This window comes from Sitodiplosis mosellana, unplaced genomic scaffold (assembly GCF_009176505.1).
Source record: "Sitodiplosis mosellana isolate CC-2019 unplaced genomic scaffold, AAFC_SMos_1.0 Smas_scaffold_11, whole genome shotgun sequence".
Lineage (NCBI taxonomy): Eukaryota > Metazoa > Arthropoda > Insecta > Diptera > Cecidomyiidae > Sitodiplosis > Sitodiplosis mosellana.
This window is the reverse complement of record NW_022595253.1, coordinates 2309901-2337894: the sequence shown is the minus strand read 5'-3', so window position 1 is coordinate 2337894 and position 27994 is coordinate 2309901. Positions and strand designations below refer to the sequence as shown.

The following is a 27994-nucleotide window of genomic DNA, read 5'->3' as shown; positions in this document are numbered from 1 at the left end:
AAAAATGAAACATCTCCGAACAACGTCATTGTTATTTCTATGCTCGGATTGTTGTATTTGAGTTTGCGTTCAATTGACGATAAACAAGAAATTATTGCTGGATTCAGATAATTTTATCTAAAAGAAATTTAATCTAAATATGTGGTGGCAGATAAACGGTTGATGCGTCAAGCAGAGTGTAAAATTCCAGTAGCTTACGGTGCACTTAGTCGATTGGAACATTTTCTACTAGTTGTGGTATTATTATTAGCTGAGAAGCAAATATGGATAGCATTGACACAGAAAAGCAGCAAAAATTCCGAACGGAAAAAGTGGCCCCTGAAGGTGGCTGGGGTTATTTGATTCCATTTGGAATTGCAATACCTGCGGTAAATATAGAATTGTGCGAAATTCCATTCAAAATTATGTAATTCTTATCATCTTTCAGGCTTGCAGCATAGGCAGTTTTTCATCATTTGGATTGCTGTTCAATGATTTTCTCGATGAATTGGGTGCTGGAACGTCTGCTGTTACCATTATCACTGGTTCTTACTTCAGCGCATTCAGCTTTGCAGGCCTATTTGCGAGTAGTTTATTCAAGAAATTCCCAATGCGAAACATCGGATTATTTGGCGCAGCTTTATTATTTCTTGGTAGTTTGATGACAGCATTTGCAACATCCGTTGAACACTTGATCGTTTCGTTTGGTATTATGGAGGGAGCTGGAGTACGTTCAACCGGCTATATAATAGTTTAATGATTGAAATTCATTTTGAACATATCCAATTCATCAAAATTAGATCGGCTTTATGATTCCTGTGGCGTACACGTCGTTCAATTACTATTTCGACAAAAGACGTGTCTTCATAATGAGCTTAACTCAAACACTGAAAGGATTTATCATCATGTCATATCCAATAGTCCTCCAATTCCTAGTGGCTGAATACGGTTTCCGTGGTGCAGCATTGGTGGTAGCGGCTTTGCATGGTCACGCATTTTTCGGAATGATTGTTATGCATCCAATCGAATGGCACTATAAAACTGTTAAAGTTCCAATCGATGAAGATGAACCTTGTAACTATTTGCATTTACATTTTAACCCATTTATTATCTTTTTGCAATTTTTTCTAACCGTTTTGTGAACTCGTAGTAATGGATTCGAATGAGAAAATTGATGAAGTGAAAGTCATTTCAATGTCATTGAATGACTGTGAAATGAAGCCAATTGCAGAAGAAACGTCAATCTCAGTTCAGGACATTGAAATGGTTGCCGATGATACAAAGATTACATTTAAACGAAGCATATCACTTGATGCAACGCAAAAACTGAATGGATTTGATCCAATAAAAAAACGCTTTTCAAGCATTATGAGCTTAGGAGATTTGATTGGTGATGCCATTATAACGGAGTCATATGGTCACGTTAAAAATGGAAAATGGTACCGAAGCGAGTGAAAAGTTTCATGTAGAAAACAAGTGTCACATCGATCTATTATTTTCCTCATTCCAGGCAAAAGATAGTCGAATTTCTAGACTTAACTCTCTTCAAAGATTTAATTTACGTAAATATTGTGCTGGGAAATACATTTGCATTGTATTCAGATAGTGCATTCTTCACATTATTGCCGATGTACATGTTTAAACTGGGATTTGACAAGGTATAAATTTGGTTCTATTACCATTTTATTAAAGAATCAGGTGGTATTATCAATAAGTAACAAACATGAATATCTCTTTTTATACCAGTATTATTATTTTGGTTTATGAATATTTTTGCGGTTGTTTAATGCAATTTAGTTTCAACTTTAATCAACTCATCAAAAATCCATTAGTTCCATGATAAATTTATTCTGTACATTCAGTTTAATTTGGTTATTAAGCACTAAATTTCTTTTTTTTTTTTCTTTTATTATCAACACTTTGTATCAGCCCGATACAGCGTTGGTAGTGTCAATTGCAGCTGCGGCCGATTTAGGATCGAGAATTTTTCTGGCACTTTCAACTTTTTGTGTTCAAATCAAAGCACGTAATGTCATTTTAATTGGAGTGATTGCTACAATAATCTTTCGACTAGGTATGTATTGAATAGACGCAAACTATATTTAAATAAAATTGTATTTAGTTTGATAACATACGATAACAAAAACTTGAATTTCTTGTTAGTGTTTTTGACGATAGATAGTTTCAGTGGCATTGTGGCGGTTGTTATAGTACTCGGATTCTTCCGCACATTCCTCCAGTGAGTGTAAATAATAATTATTTATATAATTTAATGGAATAATTTGTAAATATTTTATCACACAGCGTTACTGTGCCACTCGCTTTTGCCGATCACTTGTCACACACACGGTAAGAAAGAAAACTCTATTCAATATTTCAGTAATGGAATGCGTTTTTAAATTCATTATTCGAATTTGAATAAAATATCTCTGAATAAATGAAATCCAATTCATTTTTTCAGATTTGCATCTGGCTATGGACTGTATATGTTTTTGCAGGGAAATTTTTCTTTTATCATAGCACCTTTTATCGGATATATTCGCGATGCAACTCAAAGCTATGTTATTTGCTTCAATTCACTTACTTTCATCATGAGCTTATGTGCGATACCGTGGATTATTGAAATGATATGGTTTCGATTTAATCTTCGACAAATAAAAAACGAAACCGATCAACCACCTAATTTATGAAAAAAAAAAGAAAAAGAAAAAAACAGAGAATAAGTTTTCCACACTATATTAAACAAGTCAGCGTGACAAAATTGGATTTACAAATGTTTCGTTTAGAATAAAAATTGGATTAGCCGAAACCGCCCTATTTGCATATGGCTTCGTTTTGGTCTCGTTTATTCGAGGAAATTTAATGTTTTTAATTTCGCCGATTTTCGGATGGATTCGAGATGTGACTCAAAGTAATATCATCTGTTTCTATACACCTACTCTGCTCATGTGTTTGTGCGACGTTCCTTGGACTGCTGAAATGCTTTGGTTTCGATTTCATCCTCGAAAAATCAAAAAATAAACTGACTACACCTCGAATACGTTCTTCATACTATATTCAGCGAGTCACCATTACGAAATCAGATTACAAATAGATGTTTATTTAGCGATTAAGGAGCATTATAATTTTAATTATAAAAGGCAGCATTACCAACTGATTTGTTTCTATTCAGCTCGAAGCTTCTAATGATTTCAATTGTTTTTTTTATTTAAACAAAATTCGAGAGCAAATATCTACATGTGATAGATAAAATAGAAATGTTACATATTGTACCTTATGACCATTACTTGCTTAATTTTTATCTTGACAGATTAAATCTTGAAGAAAATTAAATTAGATACATGTTCACGAGTTCTGTATGATTTCATTAGCTTGAATTGCGTTCAGTTTATCGACAGATTTTCAAATTGTAAGCTAGTCAAAGGAACAGCGAAATGGGCGATTTGACCGAAGAACTTAAGTTTCATACTATAAACGTGGCACCAGAAGGAAAATGGGGATATTTGGTTGCGATCGGTAATATTTTTTTCGTAGTCATGAGATGATCTTAATAAAAATATTGTTATTTATTTTCAATTAATTTAATTAATCCTGATTTGTTTCCTATAGGATTGGCGATTCCTGGCGTAAGTACTTCTTACAATTTTGGCTTGGAAAAATTTAAAATGACAAAATTGAAATTATACCTAAAATCATTCCGTAGGCATGTTTTTTGGGTACTTTTGCATCGTTTGGGTTGTTGTTTAATGATTTTCTTAAAAGCATCGGAGCTGGCACAAGTGCGGTCACCACGATTTTCGGATTCATTGCAATTTCTATGAGCGCTTCAGGCTTGATCGCCAGTTCGTTGATAAGAAAGTTCTCACTACGATCAGTTGGTCTGTTGGGCGCAATAATGTATACTCTAGGCAATTTTCTGTCGGCTTTTGCACTTTCCGTTGAACACTTGATCATTTCGTTTGGTGTTTTCCAAGGTAATGGCATATATCATTGTGGACATTTTTGGGTTAATTTCAATTTTAACGAATTTTCTTGCATTCAAATTGGAAACACAGGTTTTGGCATTGGATTAATTCTTAATGTCGGTTATACCAATTTCAATTACTATTTCGTTAAAAGACGTGTCTTCATGATGAGTGTAACGCAAGTGTTGAAGGGTTTGCTAGTGGCAGCATATCCCATTGTCATACGATTTCTGGTGGAAAAATATGGTTTTCGAGGTGCAACAGCAATAATTGCAGCAATTCATGCCCATACAATTGTCGGAATGATGGCTATGCACCCTATTGAATGGCATTGCAAAGTGATCCGAATACCTGTAGAAGAATCAAAGCCATGTAAGAGCTCATTTTGTTATTTCATTATTAATGTTGAATGTGATGATAGTTTAATTTTTCCTCCCATTTGTAGTGATGAACACAAACGAAAAAGAATCTGAAGTAATAATCACTGTGGTACCAGATGATGAAACCAAAGGGAAACTAGCAAGCACATATCGCTCGAGTGAACAAGATTTGCATGAAAAAACTAAAAATAGTGACAGTGGTACACAGTTGATTAGAAGCGAACGGAGTAAATCGATCGATGTAACCCAAACGCTTGATGGATTTGATCCAATAACCAAACGAATTTCGAGCATCATGAGTTTTGGTGATTTAGGTGGTGCTGTGATCATGGCAGAAACATCAAATAATAAAAATGGAAAATGGTATACGCTCTGATCTGAAAACAGAAACACAGTGTAATGCAATGAAATGTGGTTCTTCTAGGCAAAAAGTGATCGATTTCCTTGATTTAACATTGCTTAAGGATTTCATTTATCTCAATATGGTTATCGGTATCGCATTATCACTATATTCGGACGGGACATTTTACACATTGCTTCCGATATACTTATTTGAATTGGAATTCTCTAAGGTGAATTTACATCAATGTATAGATATTTTTTTGGGAGATAAAAAAAATCATCGGCCCAAACTAATATGAAACCAATTGCTTTATTTTGGACAGAGTGATGCAGCTTCAGTGGTGTCAACTGGATTTGTGGCTGATCTTAGTTCTCGTGTATTTCTGGCCGTTGTCAGTTACCACACCCAACTAAAGGCACGCCATGTCTATTTGGCTGGAGCAGTGGCCACAGTTTTTATCAGAATTGGTATTTATTAAATTGACAATGGTTTCGGTACACGGTACTTATATTTTAGAAAAAAAAAACGAACAATTTCAATTTTAGTTTTTATGAACGTGTTCAATTTTTACGCGATAGCCGCGGCGATAGCAATGACGAGTTTTTTTCGCACATTCATGTACTGCATGATTGCTTTGATCTTCGCAGAGTATTTGCCATCGGAAAGGCAAGTCTATTTCGATTTCCAAAATGGGAAAAAAGTTATCATTCAACAGGAAACTTGAAAACTTGACAATTCAATTCAGAATTTCAAACATTCTAATGAAAATTCATAAATGTATTTACATCGAATAGTATTTTTTCATTTCAGATTCGCGTCTGGCTTCGGTTTGTACACTTTCATTCAAGGAAATCTAATATTTTGCATCTCACCGATTTTCGGCTGGATTCGCGATGTGACTCAAAGTTACGTTATTTGTTTCAATACACTCACATTGCTCATGTGTTTGCTCATAGTTCCTTGGACTACTGAAATGCTTTGGCTTCGATTTCGTCCTCGAAAAAATACAATTGAAGCAAGATAGATAAGTTTAATTAAACTTGATTTAATTTTCAGTACGAGAATCGCTAGGGGGAAAGATCAATTTTTTTTTCCTCTGAATAAGCCTCAATATAACAAATAATGATAATTTGTATCGATTCTATGACCTTTTACAAATATTTAACCGATATTTGAATATTTCGCCGATATACCAATATTTCGTACTAAAATTGGTAGAGATATTTAGGTGAAGCGCACTTAAGCTATTGCTCGAGTACCGCGTACTTAAGTACTTATTTATCAGCAAACTTATCATGTCATTTCTAGTGTCATTTATTTCTAGACCAGTACTACGGCAATTAAGTACTATCTTAAGTACGCGGCACTTAAACTTTATCAAGTGTCATGAACAAAAACATAATTTCGTAAGATAATTCATATGTGATTGTTCATAGCTAGGTTTATAGAAAATAGTAATTAAAAATAAATGTAGATTCTGGTTTCTAATAATTTTTTATTTCATGCATAATCAGTTTTCAAAGATTCGTTTGATATAAGAAGCAGATACAGGTAGAAGTATAGCGTTAGGTACAGCGCTTTAACCAAAAGTACGTGGCACTTTAACGTGAATTTAAACGAATTCGCTGATGTATTGTTATTTTTCAAAAATAAGCGTTTATCTGCATATTAGCAGATATCGGCGTACATCGTTCTCTTTTGTTCTATATTTTTATGTTGAGTTCACATTAAATGTACACGATTGACACGAATATTCAATTTATTTGACCAACTCACACCAATATACCAATTAATAACGATGAATAACATAGATAATAGCGTACGACCAATTGATCTTTCCCCCTAGGAGAATCGTACAAATTCAATCTAAATGTAAAATAAGAGAATAAAGGTGACGAAACCTGAATATCATCAGACTGGAGATAAACAAGATAAACGTGTGAAATAAAATGAGGCTGTGAGAATGAAAATGGCAATACAGGAATAAACATTCTGAAGCGCATCAAGAAGAAAAAAAATCGCAAAAGTGAACCATGAACCTCCTATGCTGCCCATGTAAATTCATGTTTCACTTTTGAATATTCTGAACTCATGATTCATTTTTGCGAATTTTTTTTTCTTGATGCGTTTCAGAATGTTTATTCCTTTATTGCCATTTTCATTCTCACAGCCTCAAATATAAATCACAAAAAAGCAGAGTCTGTGCAAACTGTTTTCTTTTTTCAAGTTCGAGATAAATTTGGTTGAATTGACGCAAAGGAAAGATTTTGAATAAATTGCGTGTCGCAATTTATGCAATTAGGTCAGCAGTTGGTGGCAAAAGTCAACAATTGACGCAGAATAACGATTTGGCAATCGTTTTTTGTGGAAATTTATCTTGGAAAGTAGTAATCTTGATAGATTAAACCACTTTGAAATAGATAAAAGTTTAGGGCGTCTGGCGTCATGTAACATTCCACAGTAGCTTCAATTGTGTTTAGCACAATTAGTACTTTTCTTGCACTTGACGTTGATTGAACGACGTCAACCAGTGAAATGGACGAAACAGTGACAAATACGAAATTCCGTATGGAAAAGGTTGCACCTGAAGGCGGATGGGTAATTTACATTTTTCATTTACAACAAATACAATGAATAAATCTCAATCGTATTCTTAGGGCTACTTGATTGGAATCGGATTAGCATTGCCTTTTGTAAGTCTAGAGATGATTTCATATTGAACCGTGAAATTGATAATAAACAATTGTTTAGGCATGCTGTTTAGGTGCCCTTGGCTCCTTTGGATTGATGTTCAATGAATTCTTAACAAATCTCGGCGCTGGAACTTCTGCTGTGACTATAGTTAACGGTGCCTTTTTTAGTGCATTGAGCTTTGCAAGCTTATTTTCGAGCACTTTATTCAGGCAATTCTCAATGCGTTCAGTGGGAGTGTTTGGCAGTTTAGTATATTTTGCTGGCAGCCTAATGACAATATTTGTTACATCGGTGGAACATTTGATTGTTTCATTCGGTGTATTACAGGGGGCTGGTATCGGTAGGTTATTTTATCAAAAAAATTTTTCGTTCTGACCTCTAAAGCGCTGAATATATTTTTTTATTTGTTTGAAAAGGATTTATGGCACCAGTGGGATACACTATTTTCAATCATTATTTTGTTAGAAAGCGTGTCTTCATGATGGGCATCATGCAAGCATTAAAAGGCATCGGGATAATGGGTTATCCGATCATGGTGCAGTTTCTGATGGAGAGATACGGATTTCGTGGCACAATGGCGGTGATTGCGGCAATAAACGCCCACGCGATCCTAGGAATGCTCGCTATGCACCCTATCGAATGGCACTACAAAGTCATAAAAGTTCCTGTCGACGAAGATGAGCCCTGTAAATTTTATCACTATCTTTTAAAGTTTGGAATTTTTTATCGTTAACAATGTTATCGTAATGTTCCAGTGATGGATCCAAATGCAAACATAAATGAAGTGAAAGTCAACATGATATCTGAGGACGGCGAATATGAATTTAATCAGACCAAATTAGAAAAACCAAATGAAGTTAAGAGCCCGAGAGTGAAGAAGTTGAGTTTAATCTTGAACAGCAGTGCACGGGAAGAAGTTTATAGGAAACTTGAACGCAGCAAATCGCTTGATCCAACGCAAAAGATAGACTTTGATTATGTTCGGACGCGTGTTTCGAGTATCATGAGCTTGGGAGACATGGGTGGCGACGCTATGGTCATCGAAACATTTGAACGGACTAAAAACGGAAGACTGTAACATTTTTGAACGATCAAGTCAAAACTTTCGATTTAAATGTTTATTTTTACAGGAAAAAAGTGATTGATTTCCTTGACTTGACGCTATTCAAGGACTTGGTTTATGTGAATATGGTGCTCGGTGTTTCCTTTGGCTTATACTCAGATAATGCTTTCTTCACATTGCTTCCGTTGTACTTGTTCGAATTGAATTTCCCCAAAGTAGCCAATTTTCTTGTATTTTGTCCTAGAAATACCTGATGGTATTCATGATGATAACATCCAAATTTTCTTCCTATGATTTTCTTTCTTTTTATACAGCCCGACACAGCAATGATCGTAGCAACTGGCGCTGCTGCCGACATGACATCGAGAGTTTTTCTGGCTATAATGAGCTTGTTCATTGAAATTAAAGCGCGAAACTTGTTTTGGGCGGGAGCCATCGGAATAATTCTTCTACGATTTGGTACGCAGTTAACAAGCAAAATAATTCAAAATAATTTTAAAAATTACTGTTAATTTTTAGTTTTCCTGAACATGACTAGTTTCAGCGGAATGATAGTCATTGTAGCCATATTAGGTTTCCTACGAACTTGGCTACATGTACCAATTTCACTCATTTTTGCCGAATATTTACCAAAAGAACGGTCAGTATTCATTCAAAGAAATATCTCAACCCGTTTTTGTTTGAATTTTGATTTGGAATAAAAATTGAATCTGCTGATTTTTCTTTCCATTTCTTAGTTTTCCAACGGGCTATTCTTTGTTCATGTTCTTCCAAGGTAAATTTGATAGAATAATTGATTTTTCAATTTGATTATTATGGTTTTTGATATTGTTTTTCTGAATCCAACAGGAAATTTTGCTTTTTTGGTCGGGCCATTCATCGGATACGTTCGCGATGTAACAAAGAGTTACATCATTTGCTTCAACTCGCTTACGTTCATCATGAGTTTATGTGCGATACCGTGGCTTCTTGAAGCTATATGGCTACGAATGCACCCGCAAAGGATTGATGACAATGATGAAAGCACGTGCGACAGAAACTAAAAGAAAAGTCATTTTGATAGATAAACAGATTGAACATTTCCGTAAACAAAGCCAAACGTTTCATAGTTAGAAATAAATTTCACCATTTGATGAAACATACAACGAAAAAGTATAGAAAATATAAATTAAAAGATTTCATTTATTCTACGTGTTGAATCTGTCTCAAACCTACAGAAGAGTATTCTCTATATAAACTGTAAAATGTCAAATGTCTTCTTGTACCTTTATGCACACTAAACTGAAGATGTTATCTTTGATAATCAAATAAGAAAATTTGGATATTTTCGGAGACAAAGCCACTATTATCTTCTGATACAAGAAAAATAAAATAAGATTTTTTGTACCTGGAATGCGTTAGAGTAACGCGATAAGTGCCCGACTTGAGACCATAAGACAGCATTGCGACATTCGGCCCTTTCTACAAACTTTGGGCTGATTTGATCAAGTGAATGAAGCATCTTAGGCAGGGATCTAATCATCTTTAGATTCAAAAATCAAATGCACGGTTTTCTCAATTCTTGTGACATGGCAAAATAAACAATTATTCTTATCTAATCAAAGGATTTTAACACATTGATTGCCCATTGTCTAGTTCATCATCAGAATAAAATTTTACAATGACAATACAATTTATGCTTATTTACAAACGTATGAAGCGGGAACACGTAGTAAGAGTGCCCGAGATAGTCACTGTTTCGCTTCTGACTCCCTTTGACAGATTGTGATGTCACCAGAAAATAGATACGCACCTCTGATTCATTACTTAGAAGATAAGCTACGATAATTGTTTGATGACTTTTATCAAACGAAAATAAAAAATATTCTGGCTTCTGCATGGAATTAATTCATTTGAAATTCCAGTAGCTCAAAATTTCAATCAATCCTGACGTTCGTGGAGTTCAAGTGTAATTCGTATTAAACAATGGAAAACGGTGATAAACGAGTGTTTCGAATTGAAAAACGGGCTCCCGAAGGTGGATACGGCATATTGATTTCGATTTCAATGGCATTGTCACTGGTAAATATTGCATTTTGTCCCAAATTCATTGAAAAATTGAAATTGAAGTTAATTTGAAATAACTTCAGGCTTGTGCTTGGGGGAGCTTAGGGTCGTTTGGATTGATTTTCAATGACTTTATAACGAGTTGTGGTGGCGAGTCTGGAGCTACGACATTAGTCATCGGCTTTTTTGCAAGCTCCCTCAGCTTCGCAGGCTTGTTCGCAAGTGTTTCGTTCAAGAAGTTTTCCGTGCGATCGGTAGCAATATTCGGCAGCTTAATTTATTTTCTGGGCGGTTTCTTGACCATTTTCGTCAATTCAGTTGAACAACTGATCGTTTCCTATGGCATTATGCAAGGTAAGTGTATCTTTCGAACAATTTTATTCCGAAATAATTTACGAAAATTTGTATTTAGGTATGGGTATTGGAATCATGCTTCCGGCATCATACGCCACATTCAATTCATATTTCATTAGAAGACGAGTGTTGATGATGAGCTTCGCACAGACTTTGGTAGGTGTTGGAACAACGGTGTATCCGCTTATGGTTCAGTTCTTGATGGAAAAATACGGTTTTCGTGGCATGATAGCAGTGATTGCGGCAATAAACGCCCACGCGATATTTGGAATGCTTTCTATGCACCCTATCGAATGGCACTATAAAGTCATAAAAGTTCCTGTTGATGAAGCTGATCCTCGTAAATATAGTCGTCATAACTTTAAATGCTTTCATAGTGCACATTTTATCAATTTCAGTGCTAAATTCAAATGGAATAGAAAATGAGATAAACGCAAACAAGATACCAGAGAATGATCGCGATCTTGCTAAGATAGATGAAAAAGATGAAAACTGTTCACAATCACTTCGGAATGATACGAATTATGACGTCGAACGAAATCAAAATGGTAAACATAAGAAGTCCCGAGATCAAAATGAAAATTGCGATGAGTTCGATCCAACTCAAAGACGAGTATCAAGTATCTCGATTACAGGTATTAGTGGTGTTATCGCCTGTGACATCCCACAACCGATAAAGAAAGCTGACGGCACTTGGTACGAAAATTATCATATCTAGTTGAAAAATATTGATTTTAATGAATCCGTTTGTTATAGGCAAAAGGTGGTCGATTTCCTCGATTTATCACTACTAAAAGACCTAGTTTACTTGAACATTGTGCTCGGAATATCATTTGCAGTGTCTTCAGATGGGGCTTTTTTCGCCCTGCAGCCGATGTACATGTTTCAACTTGGATTGTCCAAAGTAAAGTATTTGTATTTTTCCAGTTCATTGTTGATACCCAACACACAACACATTGAACTACTACTACGGCACATCATGTTCAATCGACAGCCACTGTAGTTCTCTCTCTGTGTGTGTTTTATGCCAGTTGCGTATCAACCATGAGCTGAAAAAACATCAACCATGTGGTGTGTTTGCAAATATATTTCGGTTATAATGTTGAATTGGAATTTCGAATAGGCCGAAGCGGCCGTTGTTGTTGCAAGTGGAGCCGCTGCTGATTTAGTGAGCCGCCTCGTCTTGACTGCCCTGAGTTTATTTATTCTGGTCAATGCGCGTTATGTTTTTTTGAGCGGTGCAATCTCGACGATATTATTACGATTTGGTAATTGGATTTGGATTTTCTTCTACTGTGCCTTTTCAGCTGAGCGGTTGAAATTTTTACTTATTTTCCTTTCAATATTGTTCATGTTTGAACTTTAGCGTTTCTAGAGATAACGGACTATTTCGGAATGTTAGTTATCACAGCGATAATGAGCTTCGTGCGAACTTGGTTCCATATGATACAACCTCTGGTTTTTGCGGATTATTTGCCACCTGAACGGTAAATCTCATATTGATTATGATTAATGATCATTTTCTAACATATCGAAACTTCCCCTTCTAGATTTTCATCTGGATTCGGGCAATTTATGTTTCTTCAAGGTATAAAAGTAAAGAAATAACAAAGTTATTAGTTAAGACAATTAGTATCTAGTAGGCGAAGGGTTGTAACAGTGATATGATCGGCACATGAGCACCATCTCTACTGATTGCCATTATTGCAATGTAAATGAATAGAATGTTTTCTTCTTCTTTTTCTCAACATCAATTGCATACGACTTATAGCAACTCTCCGTAATCATTAGAGGTGGCACTACTTATGCGCATCAATTGACTTTTGCATTGGCTCTTATGTACTGTGCGTGCCTTTTGCTGATTGGTGATGAAGTAATAATAATTACAGTCTTTTATTTCTATATTTCAAGGTAACTTTTATTTTGCGTTCGTCCCGTTCGCCGGTTGGATTCGAGATGTGACACAAAGCTATGTCATTTGTTTTCATACACTCACTTTCGTAATGGCGATGTGTGCCGTTCCGTGGTTAATTGAAATCGTGTGGCTACGGATGTATCCAAGGAACAAAAGTAATGAAAAGAAGAATTCAGACATCGCTTCATGTTGATTTTTGATACGAAACACGAAAATATGAATAATATTAATATTATGAGGAGCGTTTTTCAATAAAACAATAGTTTCTTTACTAACATTGTGATGATTATTGCAACTGGCTAAACGTCCAACGGTTGCGATGACTATAAATGTTTAATACAATAAGATTTTTTGTGTATAGCCCAAAAGCAAAACTAAAAATACACACGTTTGCATTTTTTCTTTGTTCAAGGTACGGTAAAAATGTATACATGATTGAATTGTCGTTTTTATGGGAGACATTTTTAACTTATTTGTTCTTTTTTTTCCTCCACAACGAAAGTTTCACTCCTCGAACGATAACAAGGCTTTTCCGAATACAAATGACACAACAAGCTCAATACAATAAATATCAACTGCAAATGTGTTAATACATGAAGTGATTAGATAAATTATTATTGTATTCCTTTATAAATTGAATAAAAATGAATAATGATGAGGAAGTTAAATCAAATCCAATCTGGGTTTGTTCAAGTTTGTATTTTGTTCCATGAGAAGCAACAATTTGGCAACTGCCAGCAGACATCGATGGTTTTGATGTGGTTCGTTTTAAGCAGTCTCGTATTGCAGCACCGTATTTTTAGTTATCGTCAAGTTTTGAGTACATAGTATGTGTCACAACAATTCCAACAAAAAGTTGTGTTAATTTATCGATCAACGGCTTAGCAACATTCAAGGAATCATACTTTCAAATATACCAAGGTATTGTACCTTTCGTCAGGTCAATGGTGTCGATTGATTTACCTATTTGCTCGTCACACATTGCGAACAATGGCTTTTTCCACATATATCAAGCAATAAGTATCATATGAAATGAATAAAACATTGGAGCGATTTTAGTTTTGAATTGAATGATTTAATTCAATTGCTAATTGCATATTCCGTTCATTTTTTTGTGATTTTTCCCTGTCACTTTGTGTAACTTTGCTTCGACTACAGAACTAACTAAGACTACACGAATGTTTTAGTCATTCGATTGAATAAATTATATATAGAGCACGTATCGAATTGTGTCCATTTAATTGTGTCGATGCAGCATTTAATTCACCAGCCGAGGCACCAAATTTGTGGTTTTACTCGGAACGACACATACGTGTGATTGTCGGTCACAATTTATTTGAATGCTAAGTGCTTATGACTACGAGAACTTAAACGTTGAATATTTCTGATAATTCCGACATCTACGCTATCTTCTTAACCTAATTGAAGGATTCTTTTTATGACATAATGCAACTTTTTCCATCACTTCTTAGTTTATGAAATGCTTGAATTTTGGTAATTTTTCTGTTCTTATTCTGATTGATCGGTTTATTTGTTATTAATCTAAGCAACAACTCGTTTTCGTGGTTCAACTTCAATTCGGAAACCATCGGTACGTTTCAAAATGATATCGGCCTGCAGTTTGAAGTCATCTTGGGTCAATGAAGATTTGATTCGGTAGTTACGCAAAATGGTCGATAGCAACACCTTCAATTTTAACATGGCATATTTGCGGCCGACACAGCTTCGTGGCCCAGCGCTGAATGGAATGAAACTGTAGTAGTGACGGTATTGGGTGCGTTCCGGCAAGAAATTGTCCGGATCAAAGCGATCTGGGTTTGGATAGATGTCTGGGCGACGATGAATTTTGTATGTTCCAATGACAACTGTGGCTCCAGCTGGGACAATGTAGTCCTCCGAAGCCAATTGAATGTCTTGGTTGACTTTACGGGCAATCATTGGCACAGGAGGATACAAACGCAACGATTCCATAATGACACGTTCCAAATATTTCATTTCCATGGTATCGTTGAAGGTAGCCTCACGGTCTGAATCACCGAAGATTTGGTAAATTTCTTTGTATACACGATCTTGGATGTCTTGATGAATTCCCAACAAGCACAGCACGAAACTGGAACCAGCAGCCGTTGTGTCATGTCCCTCGAACATAATGGTGTCGACTTCCTCTTTGATATCAGTGTCACTCAAATTGGCACCATTCTTCGCTGACTCAATCATCAAGTCCAAGAATGCAAGACGACGCTTTTCACCTTGAGGAAACAAAAAATAAGCGCAATTAAATTTTTGTTTTGCTCAATATTGTCATTGGATTTGGATTTTTAAAACAATATTTCTTTCCAAATTTTCCAAATTTTGTTCGAAAAACTCAACTTCTCCCTTTAAAAATGAAAAAAAAAACAAAAGTTGGACACTCACCGACATCATTTTCATCGATATCATCCAAATCATCGCGCAATCCTTCGGCTGTTTTTTTCTCTGGTTTCAATGGAACAACGTAGTCGTTGGCAATAATTTCAGAGAGTGATGGCGTTGGAACGTTTCCTTCCTTGTAATTATCCTCGAACAGCTTCTTTTTCTCCTTGATGACACGTTTGGTTAAACCGTGAATCGTGTTCAAGAGCTGCTCTTGCTTTTCCTTGATCTTGGTCATGTTGAATAGCGCATCGAATCGCAAGTACACTTTCACGTGACGTGCATGCAAAATATCACACATTTTCATGACAGCCTGGATGAAAATTCGGATTAATCGATTAATTTGGCTTCGTTTTCATTTTGATTTTTCTTTTTGCATTTGAACAAACTGCGTTTTAAATATATTTCGTTTGGAAAAATCAGTTAGTGTGACAGTCACTTTGTGACTTTTGGACATGATTTTTCATTTTTATTAGGCCAATTTTGAAACTTCCAATACTAACCATAGCATATTTGAAACCATCGTCATCTTTGCCGATACGTTTATGTCCCATTGCAGTTTCTACATGGAAAAGAATCGTTTTATTAGTCAACAATTCATCACGAATTCAACATCAATGCTTATTTGAACTTTTTTTCATTTGTTTTTTTTTTTCATTTTTTTTCAAGAAAATTTTCAGAAGTTTTGAAGATTTGTTCAAAAAAAAAAGAACTCACCCAACAAAATGTCAACGGTTGTCTCACTCATGTAATCGTGAATGTCAAAAACTTTGCCGACTTCTTTTTGTAGACGTTTCACAACGTTCAAGCTGTTGCTATTGAATGTTGGAATGAATGATTTCAAAACGTTTTGATGGAAAGCTGGAGCGATAAGTTTCCTGTGTGAGCGCCAGTGTTCGCCGCTGCTGATCAATAATCCGTTGCCCAACCTAGAATCAGATATGAAGTTGGAATTATTCTGATTTGAATAAAAATAAAAAAAAATAAAAAATAAAAAATAGATGAATTAAAACCAACCATGGTTTGAAGAAGCGATATTCGTCGGATTTGTCAATGTGCACATGACTGCCGAGAATGATTTCAACATCTTTTGGATGAGTCAAGAAAACGATCAACTTCGGTCCGATCCAAATTCGTGCCAAATTTGTGTAAACCTTGCTCAATTCCAGGGCCAGTTCGAGAATTTCTTTTTGCAAAAAAATGAGACGAAAAAAAATCACACACATAAATAAATACACTTTTCTAAGATTTACAAAAAATTATCTTTTTTCAAAAATCGTTTTTACCGTTGTGAGTTTTACTCCAGACATAATGTGCGTTTCCGATAAGAGGGAGAGTCGGTGGGCCGGGAATTTTGTTGCCAATTTTTGCGATGCGTCGACTTTGTAAGTACACATGCAATAGAGCCAAACTGATTGTCACGAAAATCAACGGCAAAATCAGCGGAAACGTATAACCACCAGCAGAGCGAACGGTTTCGCCAGCGAGGTGCTCAACATCCAAACCCATTTGTTAAAAATTCCACTGCACACCGTTGGTTATTATTTCACTTTGTTTCACTAAACTCGAACAAAACAATTGGTTTCACCAAAATCGACACCTAATTCACAGCGACTTCAAACAAATTGATCGAAATGAGTGTTGTAACCCTCTTTTATACCAACGTCCAATGAAAGTCGAATGGAATAATTATTACGACTTGGTTTCAAATCCAATTTGCATTTTCATTAATTACTCATTTCATATGTAAAATGGGTTCAGAACTGAAAACTACCGTTCAAAGTGGTTACCAATAGAAAACGAAATTTGCAATTGGACTCTGGGCACAATGTATCGCATGTATTCACAGCAACTGCCGCAATTCAAATTAATCAAATTTCTATCATCACTTCGCATAAATAAACAAGCAACGTGTGTGTGCCTACGTGACAAAGGCATTACATGCCATAGGGAAATGTATTGTGAAAACCTTTTTTCATGACTTTTTTCGATTAAATTCGCTTAAAAATGCAATGCCAATCGGCGATATTTTCGGTGCATTCGATAGAAATCAATATTTTTAGCCCGACATGTATGACCGCTATTTTGATTGAGTTGTCTTTGCAAAACCGGAAATCATCGAAGACCATGCAAATTGATGTATTGTATGCACAATTTCAATCGCTCCACTGAACTTGTTCGACTTGTTTCAAAACCAATTTTGTTGGGAAAATTTGTACGTTTCTTTCAATGAACCGCAAATTTCTGACTCTTTCTTGAGGCCAGTAAATCTATTTTCATTTTCTCAATTAATGACAATGTGGGACAACGTGATAAATGAATGACATGTTAAAATCTATAGATTTTATGATTTTGAGTTTGAATTTTACGTTTTCAATTCAGATTTTTTTGATAAGGACTTTTAAACGAAACAAAATATTTCCTCATTAGATTGTGGTCTTTTGTACAGCGGTAAGTATGCACCTCAATCGAACATTTTTCGCACACACAGAAACGAATGAATGAATCAATTAATTTAACGACCGAATGTATTATAGCCCAGTAATCCATATAATGAATTAGAATAATTACCTTTCCATTATTTCACAGACAGTTTCTTTACATAAGTGAACGCGTGTATAAACCCATATTAACTGTTAACGAGTTCTTCATGAAGATCAAAGTATACAAAATTCCATTGAAAGGAACATTTGCCAGGTTTGGACGGAATTGACGAGTTTCAAACTTGCAAAGCACAAAGCTCAAAATGGAGAGCTGTTGTAGGGAATTTATACCAGTTTTAGACATATTTCTATACTCTCAATGAGAATGATGAGTTGAGAATTTTGTAGAGTTATTGCCAATCTGAAATTCACATTGTTTGTTCGACTTTGACTGAAAATTGTTAAAGTGACAGTTGAAAGTTGATGAAGAAAATCGTGAAAAAAATTGAACACTTTGATAAAGGTATTGATGAAAATAAAAAAAATTGTTGGAAATTCTTCTCCATTTTTTCTCAAAAAGTTATTAATTTCTATCTAAAACTTTGAAAAAAAACTGTTTTATTGAAAAGAAACGTCCAGTCAAAATCGTCCTTCGCCTCAATTCCCCAAATTACAAGAGAATGCTTTGCCTTTGTAAGTGTTGCGCTGCATGCATTGCATGTGGTTGTGGTTCAATGTTTTTGTCGGTTGGCAGATCGAGATGCATTAACCGTGAAAATGTTCGGTTCAGGGAGAGAAAATAAATTGAGGAAGACATATGTTTGAACAGTTATGCAATATCTTATACGCCGATAATAACCATTGGAAAGGCAAGCATTTCGTAGCAAATTGAAAATCGAACGTTACCAAATTCATTTAACAGAATATTTTTACGGTATTTTGTTTCTCGTTTTTTTTTTTTGCGTTGATACACAAAACTGATCGATTTGTGTGCGGCATTCCGAAGGAGAAGAGAAAGCAATAGAAAAGAAAAATAACAGTATTTATTGTTGCATCCAGGCAAACTGACAGCGTATTACAGTAAGCTCTTAAACAAACACAATAAAAGTGAAAAATGCGATGTGAATTGATAAAAAAAAATGCGTATGCACTTTCGCAACGAAATTTGTAGTAGACAGGGGGGGGCGAGAACAAAGGCAAGGCATCTAGACATATTGATGCTATTGATTTTTCGGATCGAAACATTTCACGGTGATCAGTTTTGGCTGAACTGTTATTCTATCATTTATTTGACTATTGAACCGAACCGTATGCGAATGTCGATTGCAACGGCATTTTTTGTTTTTTTTTTTTTTGAGAGTCAATGAGCACCATACGTTGCATCATAAATTCATTTTTTGTATGATTTTTTTTTCGACTGAAAAGTCAACAATTCTCTCGATTTCACCGTGATGATTGGTGTAGTTCTCCGACGATTTTTAACACGTTTGCAGGAGGAACGAAAAAAAAAATCATTGCGACAAAAGATCAGAAAAATCTATTAAAATGCACACAACGACTAGCGATGCATTTGAGGGTTGCTCATTCTTCTACATAGCGAGCGTATTATTTGGTGAATGACAATGTAATTCGAACCGTATGCGATGTGGCTTTTAGGAGCTGAACTCAGTTTTTTTCAGCTCACTCTCTCTGTCTCTCTCTCTTTCTCTCGTTGCTATTACGAATTGAAATCCTCCTCGGTGCTGCTTTTGGAATATGTACGACTCTGCTGTTGCATTAAAAAAAAAATCAGTCTACCGAAAATTATGTATATAGGGAACACGTGTTGCTTATCCACGGCGACGTCTTTCGATTCATGATTCAAGTGCTTAGTTCACTGTAAAAATTATTTTTAGATGTGTGTTAAGTGCATTTCCAGGCATTGCACCAATTTGAAAAAGTGTTCGATAAGTCGATAGATTTGTTGGTGTTGGTGGTGGTAGTGATGCGCGCGCACATATGGGCTCTATCACTGATGACACACTTTATTCCACATTGTGCCCAAACATTCTAAATGGTTATCTTTTCACACACGCATGATTTTACGATGCATATTTTTCGTTCACACATCACAGACACGCAACGTTCGATAGCCACATGGAATGCAGAACGTAAGGCTAAAGATAGAAACGTGAAGTTTGCTGCTTCAAACTATGCTGGGCTATGAAGGCAGACGCAAAATGGATTATATAGAACACATCCATATGGATTATATTTATTAATCAACAAGTTTAACTTTGAGTCACGAATTTTTTCGGTCACAACATATCAGTGCCCGTATGCTGACTGTGTCAAGAGAGAGAGATAGAGAGAGAAAAATGAGCTCATCTTGAATCATTTTGCGTCGTTTTTTTGGTGACGCATGACAAATCTTCCGGGTATTATGAATTGAAATTTATACCTTTGACGAGGAACCAAATTTCATTTGATTTTTTCTTCTGTACAAAGAGAACAAACTTTTTTAGATTGGGTTTTTTTCAAATATTTTTTGACTGATTTTCAGGAACGTTTTTTTTTTCTTCAAAAATAATTCCAGTAGAATTTTTTTTGGATCAGGAATGAATTGTTCTTGTCTGGTTTTTATGAATAGTGTAATAAAAAACCCAAATGTTCCGAGTTTAACTTATGTCGTTTGCTGTTGAGGACATTTTCATGGCCGAAATACCAGAACGATTGACTTTGAGCTACTGTGCAATTTGATGCAGATTTCGGAGCCGGTCATTGACATTTTGCCATCGAAACGGATATGACCATTGAAAACGACTACTCCTGCTTTTGCACCACTCGAGATCATTCATTTCAGCGCATATGTTTACAATTCGTCGGATGAATAGATTGCGCACGTGTAAAGAACGCCTTTGAACCAAAGAATTTTTTTACAAAAATCAAGTAAATTCCACTTTAGTCTCCGAATTTATTAAAATAGGTTTTTTTTTATTAAAATCTTCTTTTTTCAGTTCACTTTGAATGAAGAGAAGACACACAGACAACAGGCTAACACTCTATTAGCAATAAAAGAAATATTAAAGCGAAAAATGGTTAAATGGTAAAGAAAAAAAAAGAACTAACCTACTTCCGTTGGTTTCATATATATACTTATATACGGTGCAAGTCTCAAGTGAAGGACAAAGTACAAAAGAATAAAAAAAAATTCGAACCGAAAATTGAATTCACTGAATAAAGAAAAAAGTGCGCTCGTTTCATTCACTCGTCGTTCGATGATAAAGTAGAAGAAGAAGGAAAAATCTTCATTCTTATGCAAAATGCACAATAATACTGAAGCGAAACCACCTCCTCTTTGCATCCTCAAATTCTGCATCAAAGAAACCTGGCTCATTCAGCTCGTCTTTTTTTCTCTGTGTCTAAATGTTGATCATAATGCGATTTTTGAATATGGAACAAATAGTTTAGACTTTAAAATGCACTTTGAATATGTGAAGAAAAAAACACGCCTTGCACACCATTCATTATTCCAATATCATTAAAAAACCATTTCCGAATTGCCTTATACTCGAATTTCAGCGCAATTTTTTCCAAACGAAATTTATACGCAAAAGTTTTTCGGCAAAACAATGACATTCAACGTAAGGAAAAAATTGAACGCGGGATTTGGTTTTCGTATAGAAAAAAGAAGGTTTGGAAAAAAAATTCGAAGCAAAATCTTTATTTACAGCAATGAAAAGAAATGAAAAACGTAATTTTCAGAATTCAAAATACAAATTAGAAGTCAATAAAAGATGGTAAACAGAGATGTACAGAAGAGTCGTTGGCGAGGATTGGTTGCTTTTCGACGATTCCGAAAAGAAATCTTGGCACATCTTCGTGAGATCCAAGAGCATCGATGCACGGTAGCGCAGTACAGCAACAGCAGCACAAACACGCGGAAACAAATTAATAAACTAATTAATCGGTATGCGTTCAGGTTAGAGTAAAAAACCAAAACATCTAACTAATTGTTATTTATTATGGATGCATCGGCCTCCTCTTCTTCTTCTTTTTGTGCGTGTGTATCTGTTCTTTTTCTCTGTTGTTGCTTGTTTTGTTAAAAGTCGCATTAGTAATTATGTGTGTACGAACTTAAGATCTCGTTTCCTCCTGCGTTCCCGGATTCTATTGTTAATTAAGCGTTTCGCGTTCGCATACATATCGAGTATCGGCGCCAACGATCCCATGTATTTGATGGGTGTTTCAACGCTTACAGAAATTGCATGTCGTTATAAACTTAATAAATCGTATATAATTTGTTCCAAAGTAAAATTAATTATTCGGTTTTTTTTGTTTTTGTTTCGACTTAATCGGTATACTTTGTTTTTTAAATTTGTATAAAAACTACTTTGAAATGCTAAAGTTCGGTCACTATATCACCTTTTTGTCATTTCGATTCATTGTTTAAACGACGCGCATGAAATGAATTTGAAGCCGCGCATTTATTGAGCAATATTTCAAGTTTAAATATTTAACTTGCCACTACTTTGTTGTGTTACACACACACAAAAACACACACATATCGACCCAAAAACGGAAATGAAATATTAGATTGTGTGCTGATTGTTGGGAAGAAAACTTCAAGAATGCAGTATCAAGTATCCGATTTCACTAGCGCTATTCATATTTCGATAGATATAGAGCCTGTTGAATGCCATAGATAAAATTGGCCGGAAATCTTAGCCTCGTTCACACAGTGATAGTGAATGGGAAGCGTTGAAACAATTTTTTTTTTGTGACGCACTACTTTAACCTGTCTATCTATATTGCGTAACACTTTACAACCTTTTCTCTATGTCACACACTTTGCGTATGTGAAAAAAAAACACCAATGTTTTGATTAGTAGTTTTGCATTGGCTAATCGTAATTGGTGCGTTCGGTGTTTGAAACAATAATATTATGATTCAAACGAAAGAATTAGAAATAGGCATTTGACGAATATCCATTGCAAATTTTGTCGAAGAATTTCATTTGCGAATGAGCAAACGGGTTGCAATTAAAAAGCAAAAAGGTTTCCAACGAAGACACCCATGAACTCCAGCGTCTTTAAATAAACCAACAAATGAAAATGCAATGTAATGTACACTTTTCTACATTGTATTTTTGAGAAAGGGCTGCGACACACACAACCAACTCAATTGAACTGGAAACGAAGTCAAATTAGCAATAATAAAATCGATATAAGAAAAAAAAAAAATTGAAATAGTCAACTATGTTTAGAGCCATAGACTATCATATACAATATATGACTTGAAATGGTCTTGTTGTTTTTTGTGTTCCTGTTTTTTTGTATCGGAATAAATTATTTTTCGTGAGTTCTACAAAACTCAATACTTTTTCCATTACGATCAGAAAAATAATGCGAAATGGAAATTTTTCAGCCGTTTTTTTTTTTTAACCAAATGGAATTGCGTCAGTCGATGATTCTGAACAAATTTTAACATCGATATTCGCGCACACGGCCATAAATACAATAGCACAATGTTTTTAAATGGAGTGAATCAAATGAATAAACGTGTGGCAAAATGCAAATCAGGTTTTTCCATTGAAACAAAACAACTAAATCAAATACGTCATAAGGCGCTATAGTAGCGACAGTATAAAATGCGATACAATGCTTTAATCGGGATTCAGTAATTCATGTGTGGTGCTTTGATTTAAATCGTCATTTTTCGACAAAGCGTAAATATTGTGGAACAAAAAGTACGCTAATTTAAGCTTTTTTTCGGACGTGGAAACATGTGTGAATGGGCTTAATTACCTTTTTTTCAGTTTTTGTGAATGACAAAATAGTTGTGTGTAATTAATTTGTATATTGTGTTTGAATACCTCAGTGAATCAAAAAATTTATTATTGATACGATGGCTGACAACCTGCTAACAATGATTGAGGGTTCGGAAGCCAGCGGCATTGGATTTTCGACCATTTTTATTCCGATTTTATTTGTAATTTTGGCTGTAACAGCCATTCATGTCTACTATAAATCACAAGAATCATTTCAACTTGGCATTCGAATACCGGGACCCGAACCAATTCCAATACTAGGCAATGCACTGATGGCTATAGGAAAAACACCAAATGGTAAGTTAGTTTTCAAGTGCTCTCTGTGCAACAGAAAAGTGATATTTTTTGTAAAAAAAAAAAAAACCAAAATAAATGTTCCGTAGAAATCGTGGAAGAGTGTTTGCGACTGGGTGAAATATACGGACATGTGGTTCGAGGCTTTCTCGGATACAATGTGATTGTCTTTCTAACTGATCCTCGTGATGTTGAGCTGATATTGAATAGCAATGTGCACTTGACTAAATCCAACGATTATCGATTCTTCAAACCGTGGCTTGGAAATGGCTTATTGATCAGTGACGGAGAACACTGGCGTTCACATAGAAAGCTGATAGCTCCAGCTTTTCATCAATTAGGTATGGTAGTTTGTTTGTACAAAAGTGTAATTCATTTCATTTCATTTCATCAACTGAAACAGCACGAATGATTAAATTTCAAAGAGGAAAGAGAATTTTTTTTTTTTTACTAAAATCATTCTCAAACTCAAAATATTCTCTCTTCGGTTATTGCAGTTCTGAAAAGTTTTGTCGGTGCATTCAACCGAAACAGTTGGCGATTGGTCAAGAGATTACAATGTGAAGTCGGTAGCGAATTTGATGTGCATGATTACATGAGTGAAGTCACTGTTGACATTTTATTAGGTAATATTCCGCTTCTTTTCTATTTAATTTGATACAATAAGCAAATAAAAATCGAAAATGTTGAATAAAATGATAATCCAAATTGAAAATTATGTTGCAGAAACGGCAATGGGTCATCCGAAAACGCATGACGATCACGAAGGTTACGAATATGCAATGGCTGTAATGAAATTATGCGATATCATTCATCGGCGACACCGCACATTTTATCTACGGCCGGATATCATATTCAATATGCTGGGTATAAAAAAAGAGCACGATTCGCTGGTGAATACAATTCATAGTCTAACGAGCAAGGTGCTATCGAATAAGAGCGAACAAATGCGAAAGTCATATGAAGGCGGTCGAATGCAAAAACCAATTTACAGTGATTTGATCAGTAAAAAATACTCAAGCGATTCAACGATGATTCATGATGACACTGAAGATCCATTAATTGGTGAGAAAAATCGGCTGGCATTTTTGGATTTGATGCTTGAATCGACTTACTGTGGTGTAAAAATCAGTGAAACAGAAATCAAGGAAGAAGTGGATACAATTATGTTTGAAGGTCATGACACAACGGCGGTTGGCTCTAGTTTTGTTCTCTGTTTGTTGGCTTGCCATCCAGACGTGCAGGAGAAAGTGTATGCGGAGCAACAGCAAATATTTGGCAATTCAAAGCGTTCAGCTACTTTCGCTGATACACTTCAAATGAACTACTTGGAGCGAGTTATTTTCGAAACGCTACGTATGTATCCACCAGTGCCAGTCATCGCAAGAGAAGTAAAAGAAAATGTTAAATTGGCATCAACGCCATACACAATTCCGGCTGGTTCCACGGTCGTTATTGGAACATTTAGAATCCACCGAAGGAAAGACATCTACGAAAATCCGGACGAATTCAATCCGGATAATTTCCTGCCGGAACGAACACAAAATCGCAATTACTACGGTTTCATACCGTTTAGTGCGGGACCAAGGAGCTGCGTTGGCCGAAAATATGCCGTGCTCAAGCTCAAAATTTTACTGTCAACCATTTTGCGCACCTACAAAATCTATTCGAGTTGCACGGAAGCCGATTTCAAACTGCAAGCCGACATCATCCTCAAACGAACTGACGGTTTTCGCATTCGCATCGAACCAAGATGAACATACACACAATAGATTATTACATCCGAGTTAGATTGTGGTATGGTTGCTATCGTATTTTATACTAAGAAAATAACAGATCATTTCGATTGAAACAATAAACCACAATAAATGAATGATTCTTTTGAAAATTAAACCGCTACTCTTTTGACACTACTTCTGGATGCTGCCGATTACTTATTTATGGCTCATTTTGATCTATTGTTCAGGTACACACACACACATACACTGTTCACTGATGTAGCAAAACGGCGTATGCAATGGTAATAAACAATAATTATATTGAGAGACATTATTCTTTCTCTAGAAGAAGAAAAAACTCACGCTGAACTTACGAATGAGAGAGAGAGAGAGAGAGAGAGAGAGAGAGAGAGAGAGAGACTAGATGAACTTTGAAATGCCAGGAATAGAATGCAATAAAAAATATACAGCAAATTATATATCCATTTCTGTGGATGGCTTTCCGCTTAGCTAACATATACCGTGCAGCAAAAGGGTAATTTTGTAAGTGTATTCGCTTCGGCTTTGGGGTAGTCAGCCATGCGAAACAATCGAAAATATAATAAAATTGTGTTATTGTAGTCAGTGTTTTTTTTTAGATCGAAAGAAACATAAGTGCTTCGATGACTATTTCTGGTATTCTCTGTCTCTGTTTTTCTTTCTCCCTGCTTCTCTTTTTTTCCTCTAGTCGACTGGTCTCACCTCATTTGATTATGATGATTCCGCACACACACACACACATACACAGAAAAACTGCGCACAAAATGGAATTGATCAAACAACAACAAAAACCAAAAACCGCATGCAATATTCTCTTTGTTTCCGTCTGTCCGTGTCTTTCACATCGCTTTTCTGCCGATCGTTGCCAACTTCGATCGAATTTCATGCACGTCGCTCGAAATCCACCCTTACTACCCGGCAATAAACGTGGTTGAAAACGAATTAATAACAAATTGATATCAAAATCGGTTCCCATTGACGTGATCACGTGATGGATTTGTTTCTGTCCGTGTCCATTGCCGGAATGAAATGTCACGTTTTCTACGTTCAACGATGAGAATTTTTTTTTAGCAATGTAACCAAATGTATCGAGTTTGTTTGTCCATTCTAAACAAACTGAAATGGAAAAAAAGGACGAAACTCTCATGTAGAAAAACAATCCAATTGTTTGAACCATACTTGTAATGGGCTCTTAATGACATACACCAAACGAAAATGGATTTCAAAACCGTACAAACATTGTTGTATCTTGATCAGTTTGGAAAATGACGATATTTGTTTGCACAAAAACCAAATTTTACCAACGCATTTCTTTCCGTTACGACCAATTCACATGACATGGCAAGCAGCAATCATGCACTAGTCCAACCGAATTGTGCGAGGGAAACGACGAACCGGTAGTGAGAACAAAAGCAAATTCGATATGTTTAAAACGAAGAGTGGAAAAAGTCAAAAAAAAAAAATTATGCAAATCAATTGTTCGACACACAAAGCCCGGGCAACTCATTAAGGCTTCTATCGAAGTGGTTTGGTTCAAATCACCATTGGTGGCATTTTTGAGGCAAGATGCGAAACAAACGAAAAGAAGAAAAAAAAAAGCAAAAGGAAAAAAAAAATGGTTCAATGACATTTTTGTTTGAGAAAAGTGAGAAAAAAGAAAACAACGGAATAAACATTAATGTTTGATTTTGAATAATTTTCATTGTGGAAAAGAAAGGAACGCCAGAGAAGAAAAGGATGTTTGCACAGAAGAGTGAGAGAAAGAGATTGGCGCTTCGAAATCGATGAGAACCACGTCACCGAAAATCAAATCATTTTAAAACCAAATGGATTTCATTTTCCACCCGATGCATTTCAGTTTCGCTTCGGTATCGAATAAAAAAGCAAAAGCAAACAACAACAAAACACAAATATACCTTCTGAAAGAGCACACACACACACACACACACACACAATTCACACATCTCTTTTGAGCTGATTGATTTTTCGGATCAAGTCAAACGATGTTTTGAGAATAATAATTTCGTTTTGGACTAGGCAGGTAAATGTACTGTGGATGTGGATTGAATGGTGCGCCGAATTTCGAAACATGAAAGGTTATCGCTTGGATGGGTTACTGAGTTGAGCTACGACCGAATGAATTCTGTTTGAAGAAGCATTGACGCTAAAGTACACTTACCCGAAAAATTTATAAGGTACTTTGAACATGCGCAAAATCAATTCGCATTCATGAGAGAGAGGAGAGAGAGAGAGTTTGCTTGAATGCGCACATAAAGTGGATCGCGTTTGCCAAAAGCGAATATGAGTTATGAATAGGAAAGGATCTTGAGCATGCGCACTTCAAACATATAGATGGAAGATGTTTTGGAACGGAAGAGATGTTGTAATTAATAATTTACATAGATTTTCCATTTAAAACAGGCTTCAGATTGTCATCATCAGCGTATCCTCTTCGTCAGCAACTAGAACCCACTTTCTGAGGGTTTTCGGTTTTTTTTGTCTTCGTCAAGTTTGTTTTTCTATTTGTTCGTTCAAGAAAAATTGGTAACTGAAATTACTC

The 27994-nt window shown here is 35.5% G+C and overlaps 6 protein-coding genes across 7 annotated transcripts; 5 read left to right on the top strand and 1 right to left on the bottom strand.

Moving 5' to 3' along the window:
* Positions 1-157: 157 nt before the first annotated feature.
* LOC129567307 (monocarboxylate transporter 14-like) lies at positions 158-3501 on the top strand. Its single transcript, XM_055444069.1, has 9 exons — positions 158-368; positions 428-706; positions 780-1053; positions 1130-1418; positions 1490-1637; positions 1909-2053; positions 2143-2218; positions 2284-2328; positions 2441-3501. The coding sequence occupies exons 1-9, from the start codon at positions 264-266 to the stop codon at positions 2667-2669; spliced, it is 1590 nt and encodes a 529-aa protein (XP_055300044.1). The 5' UTR covers positions 158-263; the 3' UTR covers positions 2670-3501.
* On the top strand, positions 3374-5329 carry LOC129567308 (monocarboxylate transporter 6-like). Its single transcript, XM_055444070.1, has 7 exons — positions 3374-3495; positions 3589-3605; positions 3683-3953; positions 4035-4316; positions 4390-4896; positions 4990-5134; positions 5213-5329. The coding sequence occupies exons 1-5, from the start codon at positions 3414-3416 to the stop codon at positions 4698-4700; spliced, it is 963 nt and encodes a 320-aa protein (XP_055300045.1). The 5' UTR covers positions 3374-3413; the 3' UTR covers positions 4701-4896; positions 4990-5134; positions 5213-5329.
* Positions 5330-6783: 1454 nt separating this feature from the next.
* Positions 6784-9913, top strand: LOC129567597 (monocarboxylate transporter 14-like). Its single transcript, XM_055444676.1, has 10 exons — positions 6784-7265; positions 7325-7360; positions 7419-7701; positions 7778-8047; positions 8117-8435; positions 8492-8639; positions 8739-8883; positions 8944-9064; positions 9162-9199; positions 9274-9913. The coding sequence occupies exons 1-10, from the start codon at positions 7203-7205 to the stop codon at positions 9465-9467; spliced, it is 1617 nt and encodes a 538-aa protein (XP_055300651.1). The 5' UTR covers positions 6784-7202; the 3' UTR covers positions 9468-9913.
* Positions 9914-10207: 294 nt separating this feature from the next.
* LOC129567598 (monocarboxylate transporter 7-like) lies at positions 10208-13496 on the top strand. 2 transcript variants are annotated; one of them, XR_008687873.1, is made up of 10 exons: positions 10208-10485; positions 10554-10824; positions 10883-11164; positions 11223-11520; positions 11581-11728; positions 11948-12092; positions 12191-12311; positions 12375-12412; positions 12736-13151; positions 13242-13496. XR_008687873.1 is itself a non-coding variant. In XM_055444677.1 (9 exons), exons 1-9 carry the CDS (start codon positions 10390-10392, stop codon positions 12930-12932), a joined length of 1596 nt encoding a protein of 531 aa, XP_055300652.1. In that variant the 5' UTR covers positions 10208-10389; the 3' UTR covers positions 12933-13496. The 2 variants fall into 2 exon arrangements, 1 of the variants encoding a protein (XP_055300652.1); XM_055444677.1 differs by having other exon boundaries at positions 12736-13496.
* A 296-nt stretch (positions 13497-13792) lies between these two features.
* On the bottom strand, positions 13793-17218 carry LOC129567595 (cytochrome P450 4g15-like). The gene is made up of 6 exons (XM_055444674.1): positions 16438-17218; positions 16169-16337; positions 15869-16080; positions 15655-15713; positions 15155-15464; positions 13793-14988 (listed from the first exon to the last, which is right to left on the bottom strand). Exons 1-6 carry the CDS (start codon positions 16658-16660, stop codon positions 14282-14284), a joined length of 1680 nt encoding a protein of 559 aa, XP_055300649.1. The 5' UTR covers positions 16661-17218; the 3' UTR covers positions 13793-14281.
* A 5977-nt stretch (positions 17219-23195) lies between these two features.
* Positions 23196-25570, top strand: LOC129567596 (cytochrome P450 4g15-like). Its single transcript, XM_055444675.1, has 4 exons — positions 23196-23680; positions 23767-24018; positions 24175-24303; positions 24404-25570. The coding sequence occupies exons 1-4, from the start codon at positions 23461-23463 to the stop codon at positions 25432-25434; spliced, it is 1632 nt and encodes a 543-aa protein (XP_055300650.1). The 5' UTR covers positions 23196-23460; the 3' UTR covers positions 25435-25570.
* The last annotated feature ends 2424 nt before the right edge of the window (positions 25571-27994 follow it).